The following is a 24,287-nucleotide window of genomic DNA, read 5'->3' as shown; positions in this document are numbered from 1 at the left end:
AAGGACCACAAATTGTATGACTCCATTTATGTAAAATGTCCAAAATAGACAAATCCATATAGATTGGTGGTGGCCTAGGGCTGGGTGAGCGGGGTAGGGAGGTGATGTCTAAGGAGTGTGGAGTCTTTTTGGAATGATGAAAACATTCTAAAATCTTTTGAAGTGATGGTTGCACAGTTAGAATATACTAAAAGCCATTGAATGGTATACTTTAAGTAGGTGAACTGTATGGCATGTAAATTATATTGCAATAAAGCTGTTTTTAAAAAAGTGAACTCAGGGGTTGTAAATGACCACACATCTGAGCTTTAGTCCCCATTCAGAGGGGCAGAGAGAAGCCTTCAGGGTGGAAAAAAATCAGGGAAGGGTCCCTGAATGTGGCATATGGGTAGGACAGGAAAGCATTTGAGAAAGAAGGATTATGTAGTCTTCATCTTAAGGGCAATGAAGCATCATGGATGCTTTTAAGGGTAGAGTGACATGATCAGATCCACACTTTAGAAACATCCCTCCTGAATCACTGAATTGTACATTTAAAACAGTTAAATTTTATGGTGTGTAAATTATACCTCAGTAAAGCCCTCGCCCCACTCCAATCCCTCTAGGGGCTCAAGGAGGATACACTGGAAGACATAAGGTTGGAGGAGGCTGTGGCAGGAGTTTAGGTGAGAAGTGCCAGGGCCCATCTGTTGGCAGATGGGGAAACTGGCTTGGCAGTGGAATGGAGGGGGAGACTCAGGGACAACTTGCCCATGGTTAAGGAGAAGCTGGTAGGACTCAGTTTCCGAACCCAGAGCTCCCTGGCTTCAGCCCTAGTGCTCCCACCAGCACTGCAGCTGCTCCACTGACAGATGATAGAGGCACTGTTCTCCCCCTTCAAAGAGAAATGCACTTGAGAAACATGTTTCCAAAAAATGTTGCTAAGGGTTTTATTTCTAACAAGAGGAAAATAATAAAATAAAATTAAAATAGGCTTCGGTTGGAACCAAGTTTCTTGTTTTGCTTTTTTTTTTCTTTTCAACAAATTAATTACACACCAACAATCTTCTTTTATTACAACATGAACCCAGGAGGAGGAAAGGAGACAGGGCAGGAGAGGGAGGAAAGGTCGAGGTGGGTTGTGAGGACAAGCACCAAAAGCTTTCTTCAGATCACAGGGAGCCCTGTTCAGCTCCCCAACCAAATTCATTTAAAATAAAAAAACTGTGAGCACAGCTATGTGAAGTTTCCTCCTCCTGGGTAGAACAGTCAGGGGAAGGGGGGAGAAGGGAGAGGGAGGCAAAGGAGGGAGAGAGGAAGGAAAAGGGGGGAGGAAAGAGAAAGAGTGAGAGGGTGAGGTGAGGTTAGTGTAGCATGGCCTGGCCAGGGCCAGAACTGGGGCGAGAAGGGAGAGGAGAGTCCCCCAGTTTGCATATGCACTGGCCTTGTCTCTGGAATGGTGCTGGCCCAGCCCCAGCCACCCTCCTGCCCACCTGCCCATCCGTCTGTCTATCTGCCTCAGGTGTCTGGGAATGCTGGTTAGAGGCTACCAGGGAGGGAAACTCCAGGGGCCCGGCCTCCAGGAGCTGAGGTCTGAACAATACCTTGGAGTCAGAATATAAAAGTCAAGGGACTCAGGGGTGGGCTGGAGTTGGGGGGTGGCCATCCCCCCTACTTGCCCACCTCCCAAGAAGCAGGCTTGATGGTCAGAAAGGATCCTTGAGGCCAAGCGGGGTCTCTGTTGGGATCTGTGCTAGGTTCAGCCACTGTCACAACTGTTGCTGAGGCGGCTGCTGTGGGCAGGGCATGTGCAGCCGGGCAGTCAGAGTGGACAAAGGGGCTGAGGGGCCTGAACTGGCCCCTAGCACCGGCTCCAAGCCATTCTGGTTCTCCTGGGTGCTGGGGCTGCCAGTGGTGGGGGGTTGGGGGGGGCCCTCACCCCCAGTCTCCTCCTCCAGCTCCTCCTCCTCCTGGGCCTCCTCAGCCTCTGGCCCTGAGCTCCGTACCCTCTTTGGCTCTAGCTCCTCTCGGGCTGGGTCATCGCCCTCCCCACCCCGATCCACCTTCCGCCGCCGCCGCCTCTCCAGGGCCCGGCCCCGTGCCCGGCTCCCATGGCGCTCTGCCTTCTCCAGCTGTGATCACAGATAGGCATAAAGAGGTGTGGGCCAGTGGTCAGGCCTAGGCTCTCTGCCTGCTTGGGCTGACCTCCTAGCCCTGCCCGTGATCCCTCTCCTCACCTCCAGAAGCGTGCGGATCCGCTCCAGGTCTGGAGGCTGCCCAGCCTGCAGCAGCTGCCAAATGCTGTGGTTCTCATCCAGGGTTACCTCAAGCAGGTCTCCCTCCAACATGAGTTCCTCCAGGGGGGCCCGGGTTGCCTCAGGCAGCTCTAACACAGGGCCAGTCAACTGTGGCAACAGCGAGGACAGCAGCTCCAGGTCTGGGGGGTTGCAGGGACAGGCTTGGTTAGAGGCTGCCCCTGGTTGTATCCCCACCACCACAACAGAGCTGAGGACCACGTGGGTCACTCTGGTGATATTCAATAAACAGCCTACCCACACCTAGACCTACCTCTCTTACCTGAGCCCTCCCCCGGGGCTACCTTCTCAGGGCTGGTCACACTGTCTCCATTTTCCAGCAACCCTTGAACCTGCCAAGGAGAGCAAGAATAGGTAGTGGTAACTGAACTGAAGAACCAGGCCCTATTCTTCCCCTACAACCCCAAACTTGGGACCCTCCAACTCCTAGAGGAGGAAGGTAGACACAGGCTGCCGGCAGGGAGCAGTCTAGGGATCTGGACAGGATGCAGAACAGGGCAGGGAGGTTGGGCCAAAGAAGACCGAAAGTCAGAGAGCAGGGGCAGGGCTGGAGCCTAAATATGGGTGGGGGCTAAGAGACAGGAATTTCAGGACAAGAGCTGTGCTGGTCAGCTCACCTTAGGCATATCCTTGCCACTGCCTTCTCTGAGAGGGTCAGAGGCAGGGGCTGAAGGGTAGGTAGGGGGCTCCTCATGCCTGGGTTCAGCCTGCAGCCTCTGGCGAAGCTTGGCCAGCCGTCCCAACAGAGCAGTCACATCCTCAGAGGCCAGAGCCTGTCTGGCACGGCCTTGCCAGCTGATGGCCCTCTCTGTGAGGCACTGTAAGGCCTCGCCCTCGGGCAGCCGCACAGGCAGTCTCTGCAGGGCTACCAGCAGTGCCAGGATGGTCTCCAGGCGCGGGCGCCGTGAGCGCATGCACAGCGGACACAAGAATTTGGTGTCCCACTCCCACCAGGCCAGCAGTGGGGATGAGGTGGGACTAGGCCTCGGGGAGCTGAGGAGGCGGGGTACCGACACACATCGCCCATGGAACCAGTCCTGACATAGGTCACACTGCAGAGCTCCCACCCCTGCCGGCACCTGCCCACACACACAGATGGAGGTTGCAGAGGAGGCTGTGGTCGATGATGCCAGTGGACTGGGCTTGGCGGAGTTGGTGCGACGCAGCTGCAGGATACCCTCCTTCTCCTTCTGTTCTCCCTCCCTGAAGGCCACGATCTGCCGTGCCCAGGACAGGAGGAGAGAAGGTCAGCAGCCCATCCTCTCCCTTGTGTGGTGCCATTAACACCCCACTCCCAAACCAGAATTGAGGCTCAGGGAGTAAGCGGTCTGCCCATGGTCACCCGACTCAGGCACTCTATCATCACCAGGCTCTTCTCCCATCTGGGCCCAAGCTCCTTACCACAGAGCCTGGGTCCCTGAGGTCCTGTGCAGACAGCCCCAGCAGCTCTGTGTCAGATTTGTACAACCCCAGCTCCTTCTCCATCCACCGGCTGCGCTTGGTGCTGTCTGAGCCAGCATCTGCACACGGGCAGAGCACCTGAGGCAGGCAGATGGGGCAGGGGATGACTGGGCTTCCCCTACCTCCTATCCCCTCTCCTTCCCTCCCAAGAGCCCCCAAAACCCCATGTTCTCATATGAGCCGTCACACAACAGGCAGGCCAAGAGCAAGAGAGGCTGTGGGTCAGGGTCTCAAGCCTCACCTCCAGCAGTGTGTAGCAAGAATTCTTCTTGAGGAAAGTCTTGGATGCCTTCTCCCTCCAGGAGTGTGCAGTCAGTACCTGCAGCTCTAGCTGTCTCAGCTCCTCCAACCCCACAGGTAGGTCCCGGCCCACAGCCACCAGGCCCTCCAAGTCATCCAAGCAAGGGTAGTGGTCACCATTCTGGTACAGGGGCAAGAGAAAGCTCAATTTAACTTGCCACATCTATTGATGTCACCTGTGCTCCCCTGAGCAGGTCAGATGGATTAGACTTCATGCAATCTTGAGGCAGGAAACAACAGAGCTTGTCCTAAGGCAGGCATGCCCACCTGCCTGGCTCTCTCCCATAGCTCCTACAACCATTGGCTCAGCCCCCAGGACACCAGACTGGTTATTTTGTTGTGTTTTGCCTCTTCTATCCTCCTTACCCCCACCATTCTTACCCTAACCAACATCCTCTCTTCCCTCAGGCCAGGCTCGCAACCCCTCCTCACACTGTTCACAAAGCACATTTTGCCTTCTCACAATGTGCTGTGACCCCTTCCTCTCTCTAGGAACCCAACCCAACCCAGCATAACCCAATATATGCCATCTCTCCTGGCTGGACTCAAGGTCTGGAGTAGAGGGTAGGGGGCAACAGGGTCCTCACTTGGATCTCGTCCACATCAGCAATCCAGGCCCGGGCCTTAGCAAGAGCCTCCTTGAGAGCCTGGATGTTGGGCAGGTGAACAGGGATGTTTTCCGCCTCATGGATTATGGCCTCAAGTGTGGCTGGTGGGTGCTTCTGTCTAAAGGTAGGGGAAAAAAAAGAGGCCTCAACCTGGGGTGGTCTGCCTGAGCAAAAGCCCAGTCTGACCACCAAATATATCAACATAGGCCCCTAGGGGCTGCCACTTGGGCCTACTTGCATGTATTCTGCCTGTGGGTGGCTGCCAGTCCCTGCTTGTTCCAGACTGCATGCACCTAACTTCTGCCACAACCCTTGTGCCTCTGCTTGTCTGCCAGTCTGTCAGACTGCTGGCAGTGCCTACACAGACAACCTGTGGTATTAATCTTATACTGTAGTTTGTCATATTGTCCTGTGCATGGTGTCTTTCTACTGACATCTGTTCATCTGCTTATTGGTACTTGTGCTCCTGTACATATGCACACATCAGCCTGTGGAGCCAGTCCTCTCTACATCTCTATCTGTCCATCTCTGCTTCCCCATGAGCCTATCTCTGTCTTTATATGTATACGGAGTTAAAAAAAAAAAAAAAAAAAAAAGTCCAGATAGGGAATAAAAAAGGGGAGGAGGGGAGGAAAGTCAATATACCAACACAGGAGTCTGGTGCCCAAGGCCACCCACTGGAATCATCTTCAGCTTCTTCACTAAACTTTGAAGATTGGGGCAGAGCAGGGAAGGGAAGAGGTTGGACCTACCTGGCCTCCAGGCAGAGGTGGGCCTTCTCCTCCCAGCGTTCAGCAATGGTCAGCAGCTCCTGCAGCTCAGCCCGGGCCTTATCCACAGCAGGGCTAGGGGCTACACTGGCACCCGCAACCAACAGTCCCCGCATGACAGCCAGGGTGCCCCTTCGGGCTGAGGGAGCCAGCGTGCGTTTCACCTCATCCAGCCATCGCGCCTGTTCCACCTGCCGCTGGAGCTGCTGGGCCTCAGGAACCTCCACCCCCAGCTGCCGCCCCCTCTCCAACAGGGACTGCAGTAGCCCTGGACTGGAGGGTAGTGAGGCCAGGGCCTCACAGGCCTCAGCCTGGTAGGCCTCCACCTGTTCCAGAACACCCTACCAGGATATAGATGAAGAACACACTCCTCAGCTGGGCCCACTCAGAGGTCCCACCACCAGATACCCTTGCCCCACCTACCTTCTTACCCTCCAGTATTTGTGAAGAGAGCCTAACATGGGCTGGGCTCTCCTCCTTCACTATGCTATAAGACAGTGGTTCCTAACAGCTCACTGCCTGTTAGAATACCCTAAGGAATGTGTTAAAATGCAGATTCCTGGGCCCCACCCCTAGAGATTCTTTACAGGGGTTGGTCAGAAGTCTGTGCTTTATTTAAGTCCCCAGAGGATTCTGATGTATAGCACCAGGAGACCCTCTGCACTAAAATGCTCTGCTATGCTTGGCATTCTCACAAACCCCTATGGCTCACGCTGGTAACCACTACCCTCTCCATCCCACTTCTCTTCTACCTTCCTGCACTTGACTCAGCCTTCCAGGCCCACAAACACCCTTGTTACTTCCTTTCTCCTCTTCCACCTCTGCCAGGAAACCCTCCCTTGACTTTGCATCCTGTACTCGTACCCTTGCCACCTGCCCCTCAAATCCCATTTTTAAGGGGCAATTGCTAGACCCTTTGTCTCCTACCTCCCGTTATTCTCACATGTGTATCCTGTCTGGCCCAAATACTTGACACTTTTTAAGAGAGCCAAGAGTGGCCTGCTGCTCAGGTCCCCCAATCCCCATGATCCCTCAGCAGCACTCCAAGTCCACCCCTCCTCACCTTGACATCCCCAATCTGGTGCATGGCACAAGGCAGGTTGTTCATCTGGTCCAGAAAGGCCCGGAGCTCAGCCAGGGTCATTTGTAGACCAGCCACCCTGTGGGGGCTATGGAGTTTCACATGTGGGGTTTCAGGTCCAAACCCAGTCCCCTCCCTCCATCTCTGTGCTGAGACCCAACACCTTTCCTCACACCTGCCCACTTTGATCTCTCATACTTCACCGTTTCCCCCAACTGCCCAGGTTAGAGGGAGGGTTTTAAGATACAAGCGCATTCATATGATGAGAAGAAAGAATTAGAAGAGAGGAATAGAGGATATATTTGAGGGGGAGCTTAGAAATTAGTTGACGGTAACAGAAGTTGGACGTCCTTTTCAATCCATCCTCTACTGTGAACTCTATGATCAAATTTATGCTCCTGTGTCCTTTTCTTGCCCCTAAACCTTCCACAACTCCTCCCTGCCCACAAAATCCACCATCCTGTCTGAAATCTCCTCTAGGTACTGATAAAAAGAAACATTTCTAGCTTTCTTAGCACTGAGGTGCTCTTCTCCATTCTAGGTGCCTGGTCTCCTTGCCTTCCCCAACACCTCCCAGGCCACTTCACAGTGCAGTGCTTGTCAGCTTCCTGCTGATGTCGTCTGCCCAATGGTACTCAGAGTCCACCCCTTGTAGTACTTTTCCTAGGTGCTGGCTCCTCAGCAGACTATCTGTGCCCAACGCCTCCTGCTACCATACCCAGCTTCCTGGCCGCTGACCAGACCCAGTGCCCGGGACACGCAAGCCTCCGCCTCACTCAGGCAGTTCTTCAGTCGCTGCAGCAGCTCACTGTTAGGAAACCTCCGCTCACGGGCCTCAGACTCTAGAGCCCTCAGCTCTTCAAGGCCTGGAGAGAGAATGAGAGCAGCAAGGAGTAGGCAGTATTGAGGAAAGGGGTTGGAGGTACAGAAGAAAAGGGAATAGAACTTGCCTGTAGAGTCCCTCCGTCCCCCCATCACTCACTGCGCTTCCGCCCATCCTCCACCTCCAGGGCCACTCGCACTTTGTTGGCCCAGGTGTCAAAGGACTCGGCCCGAACCTTCAGCTTATGTAGCATGGCAGGGAGCTCATCCAAGGTGTACCGATACCTGAAGGAAGAGGACAGGGAAGAGCACATCTGGTCCAGCTCTGCATTCCCCCCCTTAGCCCACTTCCTCCAGGTAGGCCCCTGGGCTCACCGCAGGTACTGCCGGCTACTGGAACATTTGCAGAGGTCATTGATGTGGGAAAGGCAGACAAGGCCGTCAGGGCAGTCGTAGCAGGCCAGGGCGGACAGGAAGCACGTGGTCTTGCACTTGATGCACTGGCGCTCATCATCTGGGAGCAGCTCAAAAGCCTCTCGTTCAGCTTCCGTGATGCCCTGGGAGTGGTTCAACCCACACACATTAATAGAACCAGAACAGGGCCACAGAAACCCCCATCTCAGCCACCACTGAGCCTCACATTAGACTCAAATCTATGCTGAGAACTGTGGGGAAGACCAAACTCCAAGGAGTACACTGTCTCTATGAAGTCCAGACTTTCAAAGCTGGGCAATTAGATGAACCAGGGCAAGATAAGTGTGGGTGAGATGAAGAAAAATCAGGTAAGACTCAGATCAGCAGAAAGGGCCTTTAGGATGAGAGAAGGTGAGCAAAGTGGTGGACCAAGGCACCAGAGAGGTAGCAATGTGTGAGAGTAGGCTGTGTACTAGGGAGCAACGCTGGCTTCCAAGTCACTGAGGGCCCACTGTGTTCCAGGTACCATGCTGGCTGCTTAGCAGGCAGGACACACTGTGTGTACATATATAACTTACAGAAATGAAACTCTATGTGCTTGTGTCCCGTGTTTAAAGACACAATTTTCTTTTCAACAACATGGGCTTCCAAACCTATAATAAGCCAATGATGTCATCTGTTGCTCAGATTAAGAAACAGCAATCCATTCCAAAAACAGAGAAAAAGCAGCAATGTTGGAGTAATTGAAAGACGACAAAATGCCATACATTATGGGCAATTTTAGAGATTTTAAACGGAAATCTGACTAAGAGTTTTTGTCTTCTATACTGACTTTAACACCTAACCTCTGCCTAACATCTGAGTCCATTACATATTAGAAATCACACTCTGTCACTTATTAGCTGTGTGATATTGAGTAAATTAAATTTCTCTCGGTTTCAGTTTCTCTATGTTGTAAAAGGGAGATAATGGTACCATGCTCATTAGGTTGTTATGAGGATTAACAAAGGTAAAGCAACTAACGACCTAGAAAAGTATCCTAGCACTTAGAATAAGTAGAACCACAAAAGATCCTGACTGAATAGCCGAAGCAATCTTGAGAAAGAACAAAGCTGAAGGCATCATACTTCCTGATTTCAAATTATATTACAAAACTATAATAATCAAGACAGTATAGTACTGGCATAAAAACAGACACACAGACCAATAGAACTGAATAAAGCCCAGAAATAAACCCTCATATATACAGTCAATTAATATTTAACAAGGGAGCCAAGAATACTCAATGGGAAAAGGATATTCTCTTAAGAAATGGTGCTGGTAAAACTGGATAATCACATGCAGAAAAATCAAACAGGACCTTTATCTTATACCACTCATCAAATTAACTTGAAATGGATTAAAGACTTAAACATAAGACCTCAAACCATAAAACTTCTAGAAGAAAATACAGGGAAAAAGTGGCTTGACACTGATCTTAGCAACGATTTCTTGGATATGACACCTAAGCACAAGCAACAAAAGCAAAAATAAACAAGTGGGACTACATCAAACTAAAAAACATCTGCAAAGCAAAAGAAACCATCAACAAAATGAAAAGGCAACCTACGGAATGGGAGAAAATATTTGCAAACCATCTATCTGATAAAGGGTTAATATCCAAAATACATACGGAACTCATACAACTCAACACCAAAAAAACAAACAATCCAATTAAAAAATGGGCAGAAAATTTGAATAGACATTTTTCCAAAGAAGACACACAAATGGCCAAAAGGTACATGAAAAGATGCTCAACATGACTAATCATCAGGGAAATGCAAATCAAAACCACAATGAGATATCACCTCACGCCTATTAGAAGGCTATTATCAAAAAGACAAGAGATAAGAAGTATTTGGGAGGATGTGGAGAAAAGGGAACTCTTGTACACTATTGGTGGGAATGTAAAAGTGGTACAGCCACTTTGGAAAACAGTATGGAGGTTCCTCAAAAAATTTAAAAAACAGAACTACCATATGATCCAGCAATCTACTTCTGGGTATATATCCAAAGAAAATGAAATCAGGATCTCAAAGAGATACCTGCACTCCCATGTTCACTGCAGCATTATTCACAATAGCCAAGATATGGAAACAACCTGAGTCCATCAACAGATGAATGGATAAAGATGTGGTATACATACACAATGGAATATTATTCAGCCATGAGAAAGAAGGAAATCCTGCCATTTGTGACAAGATGGATGACCTGAAGGGCATTATACTAAGTCAAATAAGACAGAGAAAGACAAACACTATATCACTTATATGTGAAATCTAAAAAAGCCAAATTCATAGAAACAGAACAGAATAGTGGTTGCCAAGGGCTGAGGGGCAGGGAAAATGGGGAGATGTTGGTTGAAATGGAACAAACTTTCAGTTAGAAGATGAGTAAGTTTAGGGGATCTAATGCACAGCATGGTGACTATGCGGGATGGGGGGAGAATAAGCACTCAACAAATATTTACTGTTATTCCCTCTAATTTTCAGATAAGGATACCTGCTTCACAGGCCTATCTCATTTTACTAAACTAAGGAGGAAACTAAGTCTCAGAGAGAGTCAGTAACTTGCCAAAAGTGAGAATCTGACTTCAGTCTATTTTGACCCTGGAGCCAGAGAATGTTCTAAGCATAAAGCCCCTAGGTATTTTTGGATCATGGACTCCTCTGAGAATTGGATGCAAGCTATGAGCCCTCTCTCTCCCCAGAAAAGTATTCACACTCTCTCACACACACACAGATCCCCCCCACAATCTTTTACAGAATTCCAAGACTGGGGGTCCAGAACCTTTCTCTAAGGTAAGGGCCAAGTATAAAGAATTCTGAATGTCAGGATGAGAATTTCTAGTCTTCCCATCTTGCTTTGGCTCCTTCCTGTAGTCTGGCACAGCCCCAGAGTTATCATTTAATAACAGCGGAGAGAGAAAATGATGCCTGGAAAAGCCCAGGGGCTTACTAACTAATGTTACAGACTGACATGCCCAAGACTTCCAACACTTACCGTAGCTACAACTCTCCTTACAGCCCATGCTCATAGGAAAGTTATAAATGAGCTTTAAAACAACAAAGTATTACCCTAAATGGGCAGCAAGGGATCCCTCAGGACCAGCACTCCTTTGGAATCCTATGGAGGACTCTCACTAAGTCAATTCCCTAACTGGGTAAGTCAACTGGAAGCTTTAAGAAGGCAGCTGAACCACAGGAGTAGTGGTCCCACTCATCTACAACACAACTGATACATGCTCATGAGAAATCAATTAAAGGAAGACTGCCTTCTACTTGGTGATATTACCCTAATCTGAGCTACTGAACCATCTGAAGGTAATAAAATGGCATTTCCTAAGAAATGTCCCATATTTCAATCATTTTCTTCATGTGTTATAATAGCAGCTGCTACACTGTTGCTATATTGTATATATATGTATATGTATGTGTGTGTATATATATATATACACATTGTATAATGCTACATACATTACAAATAAATGCTTTGACATAAAGCAGCTTGCTCAAGCTTTACAATCACCTTGCAAGTTAGGTATTTATTCTCATTTTACAGAGTGGGGAAATGAGACTATAAGAGGTTAAATAACTTGAAAAGGTCACCCAGCTAATCAACAGTGGGGGTTTTACATGCCAATCTGTCTTGTTAGGTTATTTAAATAATGATGAATAGCAGCTATACCAGCACCTGCTATGGGTCAGTTACTTAACAAACATTATTTTTAATCCACTGACTATCCAAAAAGATAAGTACTATTATAATCCCCATTTTTCAGATATGGATACTCACGTCAGTGAAGTAAATTAACTTGCTCATGGTTGTTGGTAAATGGTAGTGCAGAGAATGGAATGTGGTTTCCAATGCAGATGCATCTAGTTCTGTTGACCACACCCCAAAAATAGAAGCTACATCTTCTACTAAGAGGTCCTTCCCCTTACCTCTGCCAGGCTAGGGTGCCTGATTCAGGGCACTCTCCCTACCACCCACCTTCTCCAGCAGGGCCTTTCGCAGACGCCGCTCCTCTTGCACCATAATGAACATCTCCTTATGCACAGCTGCTGCCAGATTCAGGTCCAGCTTTTCTGGGCAGGCAGCCATCTTGCAGATGAGCTCCTCATGGGAGAAGACACAGTATCTTCGCAGCCGGCGATAGTGCTCAATGCACTGGCGCCCAGCTGGCAACTGTGGAGAGGTTCAAGGTTGAGCGTGGCCAAGTCTGGAGGCTCTAGTGCCTGAGCTTCCCCAAAACCCTCCTGCTTCTCTCTGCCAGCCCACCACACTACAGACTCACCCAGTCAGCAGTGCAAAAGTTGACGGCCTCTGCAAAGTTGTAGCCTTGGTTAAAGCCACTGTGGTAAGCACGAGGGAAGGTAATGACGAACTCTCCTGCACACTGGTTTGTGCGGACAACCTGAGGAAGAAAGGCCAAGGTCATTCAGATAGAGGTTTTCCACAGTCTGCAGAAATCTGATCTAAGTGCAGGGTCTTTAAGGAACAAAGGAAAGCCTGAGGGAACACAGTCTGAAGGATTCCCAGACCTTCCAACTTCAACTGGAAGGACCACTGGTCTCTGCTCTCAAGGTTTTGATTTGTGTTGACAGATGACAGGAAGATCTGAGTCAAAAGTAGTAAGGAAATGTACATACCAAAATATTTCAACTTCTCTAGTAATTTTTACAAAGATTTAAAATATCACTTTTCATTAAACTGGCCAAGTCTTTTTCATCAATAATTATTTTTATCAGTCATATATGCAGTTTCAAGAGCCAAATGGTTCTACAAAATTTGTTATAAAATCAGCAGGCCCTGCCATTCTGCACTCACCACAGCCAATCACTTTCACCTCTTCTGATTATTTTGGCATTTACCTTAATGACCCTAAATAACATGCCTCTAGACTATATTAGAAATAGCCTCCTATTTCTCAATTTGCTTAGTTTTCTATGCATGTATTAGTAATTTAATCCCAACCTTTTGGACAAATGTCCAAGTTTCCTCTCTCCTATCAGTTTTCACCTTTCTGTAGCAGTCTCTCATGGAGCCTTATGATTTGTTCCAATTTGGACCAGCTATCCTCCCTGGACCATCACTCTACCGTGGTGGATCTCCTGTTTCCTAGATCTTATGTCTTCCTCTTTCTTGGTTTACTCCTTTGCTGTGCTTGAGTACGTCCTCCAACAGCTTCCTGAGAAACAGTGGGAAAAACTTTTTTTTTTTGGTAAACGTCTCTATTCTACTCTTACACTTGATAATTTGACTGCATATAGAATTCTAAGTTGAAAATCATTCTGAAGGCATGGCTCCAGTCTTCTAGATTCCACCGTTGCTTGTGAAAAGTCTGAAACCATTCTGACTTCTAATCTTTGAATTAAACCTGTTTTCTCCCTCATGAAGCTTGTAGGATTTTTCTGGTCCCAGTGTTTGATATGAAAAATCACCACATATACCTTGGTGTGGATCTATTTTCATTCATGTACTGGGGTAGGCCCTTTGATTCTGGAAACTCAGTCTTTTGGTTCCGGGAAATTTTCTTGAACAACTTCATTAATGATTTGATCCTTTCAAGTTTCATCTATTCTCTCTTTACAGAACTTCTATTATTTGAATATTGAACCTCCTGAACAAATTCTCTAATTTTCTCTACCTTTTTCCACCTTTATCTTTTTATTCTATTTTCTGGGAGATTTCCTTAACCATCTTCTAAACTTTGTTTTTGAGTTTTTCACTTTTGCTATCATAATTTTAATTTCCAAGAGCCCTTTTTTGTTCTCAGTATGTTCTTTTTAAATAGTATCCTAAATATTTCATGTTTCCAATATATGCTCATCCCTGAAGATATTAATGAGGTTTCTTTTCCTTTTCTTTTTGAAGCTTACTTCTCCCTGCCTAATCTGTTTCTCCAAGTTGTTTTTTTTCTGTTTGATTGTATTTTGTTTTCTAGAGTTTCCTCGGTTAATCTGCAGCTGTCTACTTACAGCTAAGAAATGAAAAAGCTGAATAGAAGTTCTGAATACACAGGTGAAGTTTGTCAACTGTGAGCTGCACTACAGGGTGATCAGGCTGAGCCATTTAGTTTGGGAAACTCCAGGTCTTTCCTTTTGGGCCAGATTTCCCAGAGAAAACTCTATTTTTTGCCTGAAGTAAAAAAGTCTGGCTGTCAGTATTCTAACAGCCAAGTGAAGGAAGACGGCTGAGAATCTCAGCATCGAGTATGTCAACAACGATGAATCTTAGTATTTCACTATACTTGCACCCTCAACTATACCTAGAAGCCCTCAAACCAGAGATTTTCTATTTCAACGTCTTCAAATCTCTAGTCTTTTGCTAGAGTGAGGGAGGGTCATATTTCCAGCTGCCCAGAAAAGGAGGGGATCTCACATCATCTTATACAGACATGAACCAATCTTTATTTTCACCCCATTCATCTTTACTCCCAGAATGCCTGGTGCCACTGACTACTGAACCTCTGGGAGATTCTGAGGTATAAATCAGGTTGGTTCTCAGATGTTCCAGTACTAGCTTAAGATTCAGTTTTCTTATCTGTTTTCCAGTTTCAAGAATTTTATCACTGTCTTCTCTCTTGTTTTCTCCATCTCCATAATTTTTTACCTTAAGAAAAATCTTTGTGCCATTTTAGTGGAGTTTCTGTAAGGAACGGAAGTAGCCATGTGTATGTTTAGTTCACTATCTTTACTGAGAAGTCTCACAAAGTTTCTTAAGATGAACATTCAATGCTGATGAAACAGAGGGTTGGTAAGAGGACCAATAACTTCTACTCTCTGGAAAGCAAAATTGCTAATACATATCAAGAACTTAAAATGTTTATACCTTTCAACCCAATGATTCGTCTGCTAGGATTCTAGATTAATGTGGAGAGAATTAACATCCCAACAATATTGAATCTTCCCATTCATGAATACATCTCCGCATTTACTCGGGTCATGCGTCAGCGCCCAACTCCAATACATTTTCTTCTTCTCAAATCTATCCCTACTTAGAGGCAACATGAGCATTTCTTGCCTACGTTACTGCACTGGCCCCCACAACCAACCACTAAAATTGTCTTCTAAAACATGCAAATCTGACCAGGTAATGCCCCTGCTGAGAACCCCTCACTTGAATCCTCATGTCCATATGATAAAGCCACAGCCCTGACAGGCAAACTTTTACTCTTCCTTCCAGGGTCATCACTTCTACAAATGCCGTCCCGACTCCCCCATCCTAATGACCCAGTCTGCTGTTCTTCTGTAGTACCTCTAACATTTTATTCCACTTGTTTACTCACCTGTCCTCCACTCAACTGCACATACCTGAAGTCAGGGACTTGTTTATGTACCTTCAGGATGTTGGCCAGAGGCCTTGTACACAGAGGGAGCTCTAGTAATATTTGCTGAATGATCTAGTCCTAGCCTTAATTTTATAGATGTGAAAACTGAGTCCCAGAGAAGCCTCATGTAGCAGAGCCAGAAATAGAACCTAATGGTTCTGACTCTTCATCTCAACCTGCAGCTTCATTTTGGCAATGCCACTTTACTGCTGCCTATGTAGTTATTTAAAAAAGCACCCCTCACATTCTACAGCTGTTAAAAAATGACCCAAATGTCCATCAACTGGTCAAGGGATAAACAAAATGTGGTATATCCATGCATGGCATATTATCCCACCATAAAAAGGAATCAAATTCTGACACATGCTACAACATGGATGAAGCTCGAAAACACTATGCTAAGTGAAAAGAAGCCAGACACAAAAGACCACAAATTATTCCACTTATATGAACTGTCTTGAAAAGGCAAATCTCTAGAAGCAGAAAACAGATTAGTGGTTGCCTGGGTCTAGGGGTTCAAATGGAGAGTGACTGCAGAAGTACATGAGGGATCTTTTTGGGGTGATAGAGATGGTTCTAAAACTGGACTGTGGTGATGGTAGCACAATTCTGTAACTTCACTGAACTATGCACTTAAAATAGGTGAATTTTATGTTAAGTAAATTATACTGCAGTGAATCTGGTTTTTTTTTTAAAGATGGTTATAAATGGTTCATAGTAAGGAAGTAAAAATCATTCTAGACCAGCACTGTCCAATAGAAATATGCCAGCAGCATATGTACTTTTAAATTCTCTAGCAGCCACATTAAAAAAGTAAAAAGAAACAGGTGAAATTAATTCCAATATATTTTATTTAACTTAATATGGCCACAATACTATCATTTCAATGTGTAATTGCTATACAAAAGTATTAGTGAGATGTTTTATATTCCTAGTTTCATACTAAGTCTTGAAATCCAACATATCCAGCACATTTTAGTTGGGACTAGCCACGCTTCAAGTGCTCCATAGCCACATGTGGCTAGTGGCTACCAAACTGGACAGTGTTGTTCTGGATCATTAAACTTACAAAAGAGATTATAAAATCCATATACTGATTATTGCCATGTTAAAATTTACATAGAAAAACAACAGATGGAAACATAACAAAATGTGGAGGAAATAAGGATGACCTATTTCTATTTTTGGAAAGGGGGCATGTTTCTTTTATAATGAAAATAATACACTATATATCTATAAAAAGAAATGGCCTTCTCCCACCAAAGGGGAAGGAGTGGAGTAGGCTAAAGATAGCTCTGGGGGAGCTACAGCTGGCTAACCTGCAGTCTGCCAGCATGAGAATATGAAAATCACAGATGCCTTGGATTGAGAGGATACTGCCAAGTCCAAAAAGCCTGGAGCTGCTGGGAACTACCTATAGGAGGGGCAGGGCAGACAGAGGGCACGGTGGTAAAGCAGCAGCTGGCCAGAGAAGTTGCTAAGCCATAAGTGGGAGAAATGCTGTGGAGGTGGAAGCAAAGAGCACATGTTTAAAAGTCTGTGATAAAAGTTTTTTAAAGAGAGGTAAGGATTGAAGAGCTATACATATGCATCTTAGGTGTCTGAATCCTTAAGGAGAATCCTCTTCTACTCTTAGAATTTTCCTTGACACTGTAGTCCAGTCTGATACTGTGTCAGGAAGAAAGGAGTCTGAGGAAAGATCAGACCCAATGTCTACTTGTGAAGAGCAGAAGTGGAAGGGACCTTGATCATCTTGATATCTGGAGTTCAGTAATTCTTAAATGGAGTGAGGTGAAGAGGGAAAAGGATACTGTCCTCTGAGAGAAGGTAGGATGCTTCCTTTAATTCCCTAGATACCTCAATCCTTGGTTAAATATCACTAAAATGTATATTTTAAAATATTATAAAAAATATTATCAATATACAGTAGAAAAGCAAAACAAGGTGAAGGCAAGAAGCAATTCGGGTGAGAACCACTGACCTAGTCCACAGCCCAACTGTACAGATATCCAGGGATCTCAAGGAGACATTAATTCAATATGTACTGATTGCCTACCATATCCCATGCATTAGACTAAGTGGAAGGACAGGCAAAGCTGTGGGTGGGATGGGGGGCGTGGAAGGGAGCGGGGAGGAGAAGTAGTACAGAGTAAGACTCACAGCAAAGGTGGAGGATATACTAACTCCTGTTCCTACAGGACTGCTGATCAGGCTATTTTAAGATCCACACTAGAAAACTGGCTGATGCTAATCAATGCTAGAAATTCCCAGGAATATATAATCCCTTACAGGTAAGCCAGGTTGTACACCCAGCAAAACATTTTATAGGGTGGGACAGAAGTCCTCAGAGAAGGAGAATAGGATAAGCCATGACTCTGGGTTCAACTTTAAAAAAAAAAAATTGAAAGATACTGGCACATTTTTTCAGGTTATTTGCCAGCCACCCCCCCAGCTTTATTGAGATATAATAGATATATAACATTATGTAAGTTTAAGGTATATATTGACTTGATACACTTATATACTGCAAAATAATTACCACCATAGAAGTTTTGACCTGTTAAATAAGTAAAAAACCTAAACCCACTGCCCCGAGAAGGGTTATAGTATGGAAAGTATGGCAGAGACTGCTAGTTATCCCCCGATATTCATTCTCACCTTCTTTCATAATAATATGATCTCCAATTTGTAGCTGGTACATGAACATCCAGAATAGGAATCATATTTCTCAGTTTTCCTTGTAGCTAAATGTGGCCATGTGACTAAGCTATGACTAACAGGAGACAAATGGAAATGATGTGTGCCCTTATAAGTAAGGAGACTTGTCTTGCCCTGTTCTTCCCCTATTTCCCTCTTCCACTGGCTGGAATGTAGATGTGATAAGAAGCCATACCTAAGGTGTTGTCCTCAAACATGTGGCCCAGAGGGCTCACCATCGCATTGTTTATCTAACCACTATCATTTTGGGTCTCTGTTAGAGGCGTCAAACATATAGCCCAATTAAGATAGAACAGGAATGAGAAAGGGGCATGGGTAGATTCCAGATGATGACGATCACCACCACCACCACCACCACCACCCCACCACCCGATATCACTAAATCATTTCTACCCTTGTCCCTGTTTCCTGGGCACTCACCGGCACGCCATGGGACATGAGGGTGTTGGGATTCATGAGGGTGACAAGTTGGTGCAGGAGGTCAGGCTGGCTATCAAAGAGCTCGGGTGTCAGCTTCTTCATCACCTCCTCCAAATGTTCTGCTGCAAGCGAGGGTACCCCATACCAGGTCTTCGGCTCGCCCCTGTCCAAGTGGAAAGAGGACACACAGAGTGGTCACACCTGTGGTCCTGAGGGAGTCCACCCCTGACTGCCTCCCTGGCTCCCCAGGGCCCCACTCACCAGTGGAGGTAGTTAATGGAGTAACTCCAGTGATCCTCAATATGCCAGCAAAAGGCTGAGAAGACCATGCCCACGTAGAGCCAGGGTACCTTCATGCCGGAGATATCTGCATTGATGTGGCACAGTACGGACTGCTCCAACACCGGCATCACATTCAGGTTCCAACCACTGGTAGCATACTCCTGTCAGGTCAGGTGTTTGTGGAAAGGGGATGAGGGTTATGCTAAAGAGCTGAGATCTTTAGCCCAGGGAACCTTAATTTTGAGCTTAGACCTTTTTGAAACATCTAAGAAACATTATAAAGGTGTTCTACCCCCAGAATGCACACACACAAAATTTCAATTCAATATGAGGGAGGTTTACAGACACACCCACCCACCAAAACACCTGCAAGTTAAAAGCCCCTGCTCTGAACCAAAATGCACCCTTCCCTTAAGGCAGGCCTGGGCTCTCATTTTTCCCTGCATATACAATCCCAGTCCCTCAACACTTCTTATGAGCCAGGCACCCTGCCAGGTATTTCATACACCTTCTCATTTAACTTTCATAACAAATTTGTAAGGTAGATACTATCCCCAATCTACAGACAAGGAAATAGCCAATCTGACGGCTAGAGATGCCATGCCAGACACGAGGCTGTGTTCTTTACACACGCATTGTCTCATCTGAATCTCACAGCAACCACGTAAGGCAAGCCTAATTATCTCCATCCTACAGAACTACTGAGTCTTTCAGATACTTAATGACTTGCTTAAGCTCACACAGCTGACATATAACCACGAATCATCCACTCACCTCCTCCTCAGGGGTTAGGTGTCGCTTACTGTCGCTGATGGGGAAACCGCTGCCAAATTCTTTGGAATGGATATCAGCGCCATACTCAACAGTCACATCCTCCTCAATGCTATTCACTAGCCGCCAGAACTCCTTCTCCACAAGTTCTGTGGGTACCATCTGGGGAACAGGAATGGCGGATGATTGTGGCCCATCATATCCTGGCCTCACTGACCCAGGAGAGCTAAGACCATCAGGCACCAACACCTACGACCCTAGCCCTGACACTACCCCAGCCCTCCATCACCTACGTGCACAGGCATGTTGAAGTAATCGGCTTTAAAGGAGTCAGCCATCTCGCCAAAGCTCTGCAGAGTGTATTCCCGGGTAGCCTGCTCAAAGCCAAAGGCTTCAGGGGGGCGCTTACACTCCTGAAACCCAAAGGAGAATATGTCACCAAGGCAGAGGCAAAGAGGTGGAGCATCCTCAGAAGTGGAGCTGGAATATGGGGTAGGAGTAGGGAGAACAGCCCTGAGTCTGCACTCAAGGCCCTGTGTGGCAGGCCTCACTTTACAGCTCTACCTCTTTTTTTCTCCTGGCACTTCAACTTAATTAGTATTTTCATTCCGCACGTGCACTTCTACCATGCTTTCAGCCTTCTCTTCCTTTACGACTTTACTATCTAAACCATGGGCTCTGACTTAAATATGCTATCCTAAGCTCTTCTGCCACCATTTGTTCTCTCAAGCTAAAGCGTGAGTCTATTCAGGGTACTTAGAGAAGCTTTTTTATGCCCAGATTGGAACTACAGGCCTGGGAAAATGGCACTGAATATTCTAGTAGCTTGGAGGATGGGAAATGAAGGCACCAGCTTCTACAGTGTCAAACCCTACGCTATTCCTGTTCTTTAGACTATCTCAGAAGACAGGACGTGGGTCTACCTCCCTTTGTACCTATATTCATGGTTTTAGATGAGTGCCATATGTACCCCAGAGTCAGACATACACTCTGCTCATGTCTGAAAAATAAATGTCAATCTGGTTCACTGGCCCACAACCACTTTGAGAGCCAAGTAGAGCTGACAGTCTGTTGTTATCCAAACTCCTCCCCAAAGGAACCTCCACCACTACCAAGGCCATAATGTACTGCCCTGGTCTCTTTCCTCACCTGTGTTTGTCTATGTGTGTGTGCATTGTTCACACCTGGTCTCTAAGACCACAGTTGAGTCCCTAAGATAAGGCAAGAGACTATCAATGTCTGCTCTCCAGAAACCCAGAGAGAAATGTAGATAAGCACTCAGAATTTGGATGAAGGTAGGAAGCTCATGAAACGGACCTGGCAGACTTCCCAGGCCTCTGAGCCCTCACTGCTGCTTCAGCTGCTATCCTTACTGCCCTTCTTGCACTAGGTACATTCTCCCCATATCCCCTTGCTTCTGCATTCCCTCCACTCCCCAGTCTAGAATGCCTGCCCACCTCTTCTAGTTAAAGTCTACCTCATTGCAAACCAATCTAATTACCACAACAGAAGGAAAATAACTAAATAAATATTATACCCCTATGATGAACCCCCTACAAGAAAATCATACCTATGAATAATTTAACAATATAGAAAAATGATTATAAAGTAACAAATGAAGACATACAATTGAGATCCCAAACTTTTAAAGTTTTATTTTTATACATATATATGCACATATATACATATGCAATAACAAAAAAATGAGAAGAAAATATACCAGACTATTAACAATGGTTGTCTCTAGGTGTTGAGATGATAGGTAATTTGTCTATTTTCCAAGCTTTCTAAAAAAAACAAAGAATAAAAAACTTGGAAATCAAAAGAACAATTTTTTTTCATATTCCTAGCCTCTAAATCTCATTCCTGACACTTTCCTTGATTACTACCCTTAGTCATTTTCCTCTCCTCCGAACTTCTATACCTCAGAGTTTCTAACAGACAATTTAGCATTTGATTATACGTCACCACATACAGTCTGTCTAATCATGACTCTTACCTCCCCTGGTGGTCTGGAAGCTCCCAGAGGATGCAAGCAAAGGCTGAGTCTCCACCTCCTCTTTCTTCCAAAGCTCTGCCCAGCCTAGCCCAACCCCAGAAACCCAAAGCATAAGACTGTGGCTGAGCTAGGAGGCTGCTCTCAATAAAGCTAGATGAAGGAAGGCAAGGATACACTATGAGGCAGACATGGACTGGGGCTGGGAAGGCCTTACCGCCATGACACACTTTGGGCACCGCCAGACACCCTTGGGAATTTCAGGCAGAGGAGGCAGCAGGCAGAAGATGTGGTAGTTGTCATCACAGCCATCACACAGCAGGAGCTTGTCATCCTCATCCCCTCGGGAACACATCCGGCATATATATGACTCGATCTGCCAGGGGAGGGAGGCAATTATCAACCTAAGCCCTGTCCAGCCTTAAAACATCAGATTCCTCCAGACAGCACCCTAGTCCACAGAGCTTTCATTAGAAACCTGCTGGGCTTGCTGGCTGGGTCATTCATGGCCCTCTACAGGCTAGTCATGCTAGGTCTGGAGTTTAACTGCACGCATGTACTACTGCCCCAAATAAACTGATAGAGTTGTGAGAACAGAGTTTATCACTCAATCTTGAATCTCCCATTTTTATTCACTCAATAAACACTTACTGAACACTTGTGTGTTCAACACTATGCTGGACTCTGCAGTATAGTGATGAATAAGACAAGACATACAGTACTCCAGACATGTGTTCATAAAAATTAAAGCACAGTATGGAAACTGCCAAAAGCAGCCCATAAGTGTACTGTGGGAGCCTAGAAAAGGAGCACTCAAATCAACTGGAGAAAAGGAGAGACAGCCTTGAGGAAGGACTTCAGTAAAAAGGTGACACTTGAAACTAACTGAAATCTGAAAGCAAACTGAAGTTCGGCAATGAGGCAGAGCACAGGAAGAAATTCTAACAGGCAGAAGAAATAGCATGTGCAAAGGATGGGGAAAGAAAGAGCATGGCTTGTCTCAGGGAAAAAAACCGAACATACCTACAAGTAGTTCAGTGTGGCTATAGCAGAGGAGTAAGGTGGGCAGTGCTGGGGAATGAGGCTAGAGGTCAGCAGGGACTGGATCATGCATGGTAATGAGGAGCTTAGCCTTTATCCTGAAGCAATGGAGAGGAAGTCTCCTTCTCTGCACCATTCCAGCACTTCATGTTGACAGCACTTGATCACCCTTTCTTGTTGTTCTCTGTTCCATGTGAGTTGGCCTGCTTTCCCCAATTAAGTGAGCTACCTGATGGCAGGGCCCACCAGGCCCACTTTTCTGCTTAATGCAACCTGGTCCAGTGCCATGCTGGGGAAATGCTCGTTGAAGGGACGAGAAGCAGAGCATTAGGAAGGCAGGGTTGGGTCCTTACAAACTGGGCATTGCTGTGGTTCCTCCGCAGCCTCATGGTCATCTTGGTACAGGGCTCTGGGCTGTGACTCAGTTCCTCCTTGCTTTCCAGGAAGGTCTTAGGTGAGGTTGACTCCACCTTCACGTCGCTGCCTGACTCCTCCTTTACCACTACGGTGGGGGGACATTCAGGCCCTTCCTTATCTGTGAGAAAGCAGAGCGGCTCTAAAGTACAGGTCTGGAATTGCCAGGGTCCTGCCTCCTCTCCCCCAGTGAAGCTATCCTTCACATTGCCCCAGTCTGTCAGGCCTCACCTTTCTTCCGCAGAGTCTTATCCTTGGCCATGAGGCCTAGGCCCATCATCTTGGGGCCTGCCCCATAGATCTGTAGCTTCTTCAGCTCTGGATTCTTTTCAATGTCTTCCTCTGTGGGTTCCGGCTGGGAAGAAAGAAGGAAATGAATGAAGACTGCTACCTGGGGCAGAGTGCTCCATCCTAAAAGAACACATAGCTTGGACTATATATCACTTGAGCTCATGCCAAGGGCTGAGGCATAGGCAGGCCAAGGCATGAATTCAGAGCTGCTTTTTGCAGACTGGGGGTGAGTGAGCCACTTCCTCATCCCTCTCTTGGAAAGGAATTAAAACGGCATCTCAGTTTTCCCAGCTATAAAATGAGAATATTAATTCCTATCTTATAGCTACAAGGGGGTTTGGGGATAACATACATAAAAAGAAAAATGTTTGGCACTACCAATAAATGGCAGTGACTAATGTGATCTGCTAAATCACATGCTTCAGTGAGCCCAGGGACAGTGTCTACCTTGTTCTCTGTTGTATCCCCAGTGCCTAGAAGAATGCCTGGCACGTAAGCTTCTGCCTGAAGCTAGGATACAGGTATAAGGAAAAAGAAGAGTTCTATCCCTATGAGCAGAGTGAATCAGGAAAGGAACAAGGCACGTAAGAAGGGCAGACGTAGAAAAGATATGTATGAATAGATCAAGACCCAGCTCAGAAGCTCAGCTGAGAGTGGAAGAAATATCAAGAGCGAAGCCAGAGAGAGGTGCACCACTGTTCAGAACTAGAGAACTAAGAGAAGAAAGAGTGGAACAGAGAACAGAGCCTTGGCCAAAGGGAGGGAGAGGACTCTCTCCACCCCTAAAGCTCTAAGTTAGAAAAAAGGAAGTACTCACATCAGGCTGCAGTCTCTTGGCCCGCCGGCCATAGCTGTTGAACTTAGAAGGCTGCACAGACTGTCGAAGGGGGATGCTGTGGGGTTTATATTCCTTGTCCTTCTCCTCATTATCAAATGGACGTGTGTTGCACTGCTGGGGACAGGTGAGGGGTAAGGGTCAGCGCATGGGGCCCTAGCCGGTAACAGCAACAACTTCCTTCTACCCTCACTTGGTGCCAACCAAAGCTGTGCTTGCACCCCCCTGACCCACACCAATAGGCCCTGCTCGATTGATCTTTACCACTGACACCAGCACATTTTGGGAATTCTTTTCATGCCTTTGCTTATGCCATTCCTCCTTCCAACCACCTCCCCTCAACTAAATCAGACTCCATCTCTTCCCAGACCTCTCTGGCCCAAAAGATCTCTCCCTC

The 24,287-nt window shown here is 46.4% G+C and overlaps 1 protein-coding gene across 43 annotated transcripts in view; it reads right to left on the bottom strand.

The window, feature by feature from the left end:
- KDM5C (lysine demethylase 5C) overlaps positions 1-24,287 on the bottom strand; it is a 37,379-nt gene that overhangs the window by 5,192 nt on the left and 7,900 nt on the right. For 4 of the 43 annotated variants that reach the window (XM_070605527.1, XM_070605547.1, XM_070605563.1 and 1 more), the window contains 22 exons: positions 23,873-24,007; positions 22,996-23,119; positions 22,704-22,885; positions 21,527-21,685; positions 19,607-19,726; positions 19,317-19,475; positions 18,522-18,703; positions 18,261-18,423; positions 12,087-12,206; positions 11,783-11,977; positions 7,712-7,893; positions 7,497-7,621; positions 7,233-7,380; positions 6,497-6,602; positions 5,416-5,774; positions 4,643-4,781; positions 3,997-4,176; positions 3,696-3,833; positions 2,912-3,511; positions 2,548-2,626; positions 2,217-2,416; positions 905-2,111 (listed from right to left, as the gene is read on the bottom strand). In XM_070605527.1, coding sequence (XP_070461628.1) covers positions 1,749-2,111; positions 2,217-2,416; positions 2,548-2,626; positions 2,912-3,511; positions 3,696-3,833; positions 3,997-4,176; positions 4,643-4,781; positions 5,416-5,774; positions 6,497-6,602; positions 7,233-7,380; positions 7,497-7,621; positions 7,712-7,893; positions 11,783-11,977; positions 12,087-12,206; positions 18,261-18,423; positions 18,522-18,703; positions 19,317-19,475; positions 19,607-19,726; positions 21,527-21,685; positions 22,704-22,885; positions 22,996-23,119; positions 23,873-24,007 — 4,158 coding nt within the window. In that variant the 3' untranslated portion in view covers positions 905-1,748. Of the gene's footprint in view, positions 1-904; positions 2,112-2,216; positions 2,417-2,547; positions 2,627-2,911; positions 3,512-3,695; positions 3,834-3,996; positions 4,177-4,642; positions 4,782-5,415; positions 5,775-6,496; positions 6,603-7,232; positions 7,381-7,496; positions 7,622-7,711; positions 7,894-11,782; positions 11,978-12,086; positions 12,207-18,260; positions 18,424-18,521; positions 18,704-19,316; positions 19,476-19,606; positions 19,727-21,312; positions 21,397-21,526; positions 21,686-22,703; positions 22,886-22,995; positions 23,120-23,872; positions 24,008-24,287 lie in introns of those variants that run through there. The other 39 variants (XM_070605530.1, XM_070605548.1, XM_070605556.1 and 36 more) reach the window with 33 other exon arrangements.

This window comes from Equus przewalskii, chromosome X (genome assembly GCF_037783145.1).
Source record: "Equus przewalskii isolate Varuska chromosome X, EquPr2, whole genome shotgun sequence".
Lineage (NCBI taxonomy): Eukaryota > Metazoa > Chordata > Mammalia > Perissodactyla > Equidae > Equus > Equus przewalskii.
This window is presented reverse-complemented; position numbering and strand designations above follow the sequence as displayed.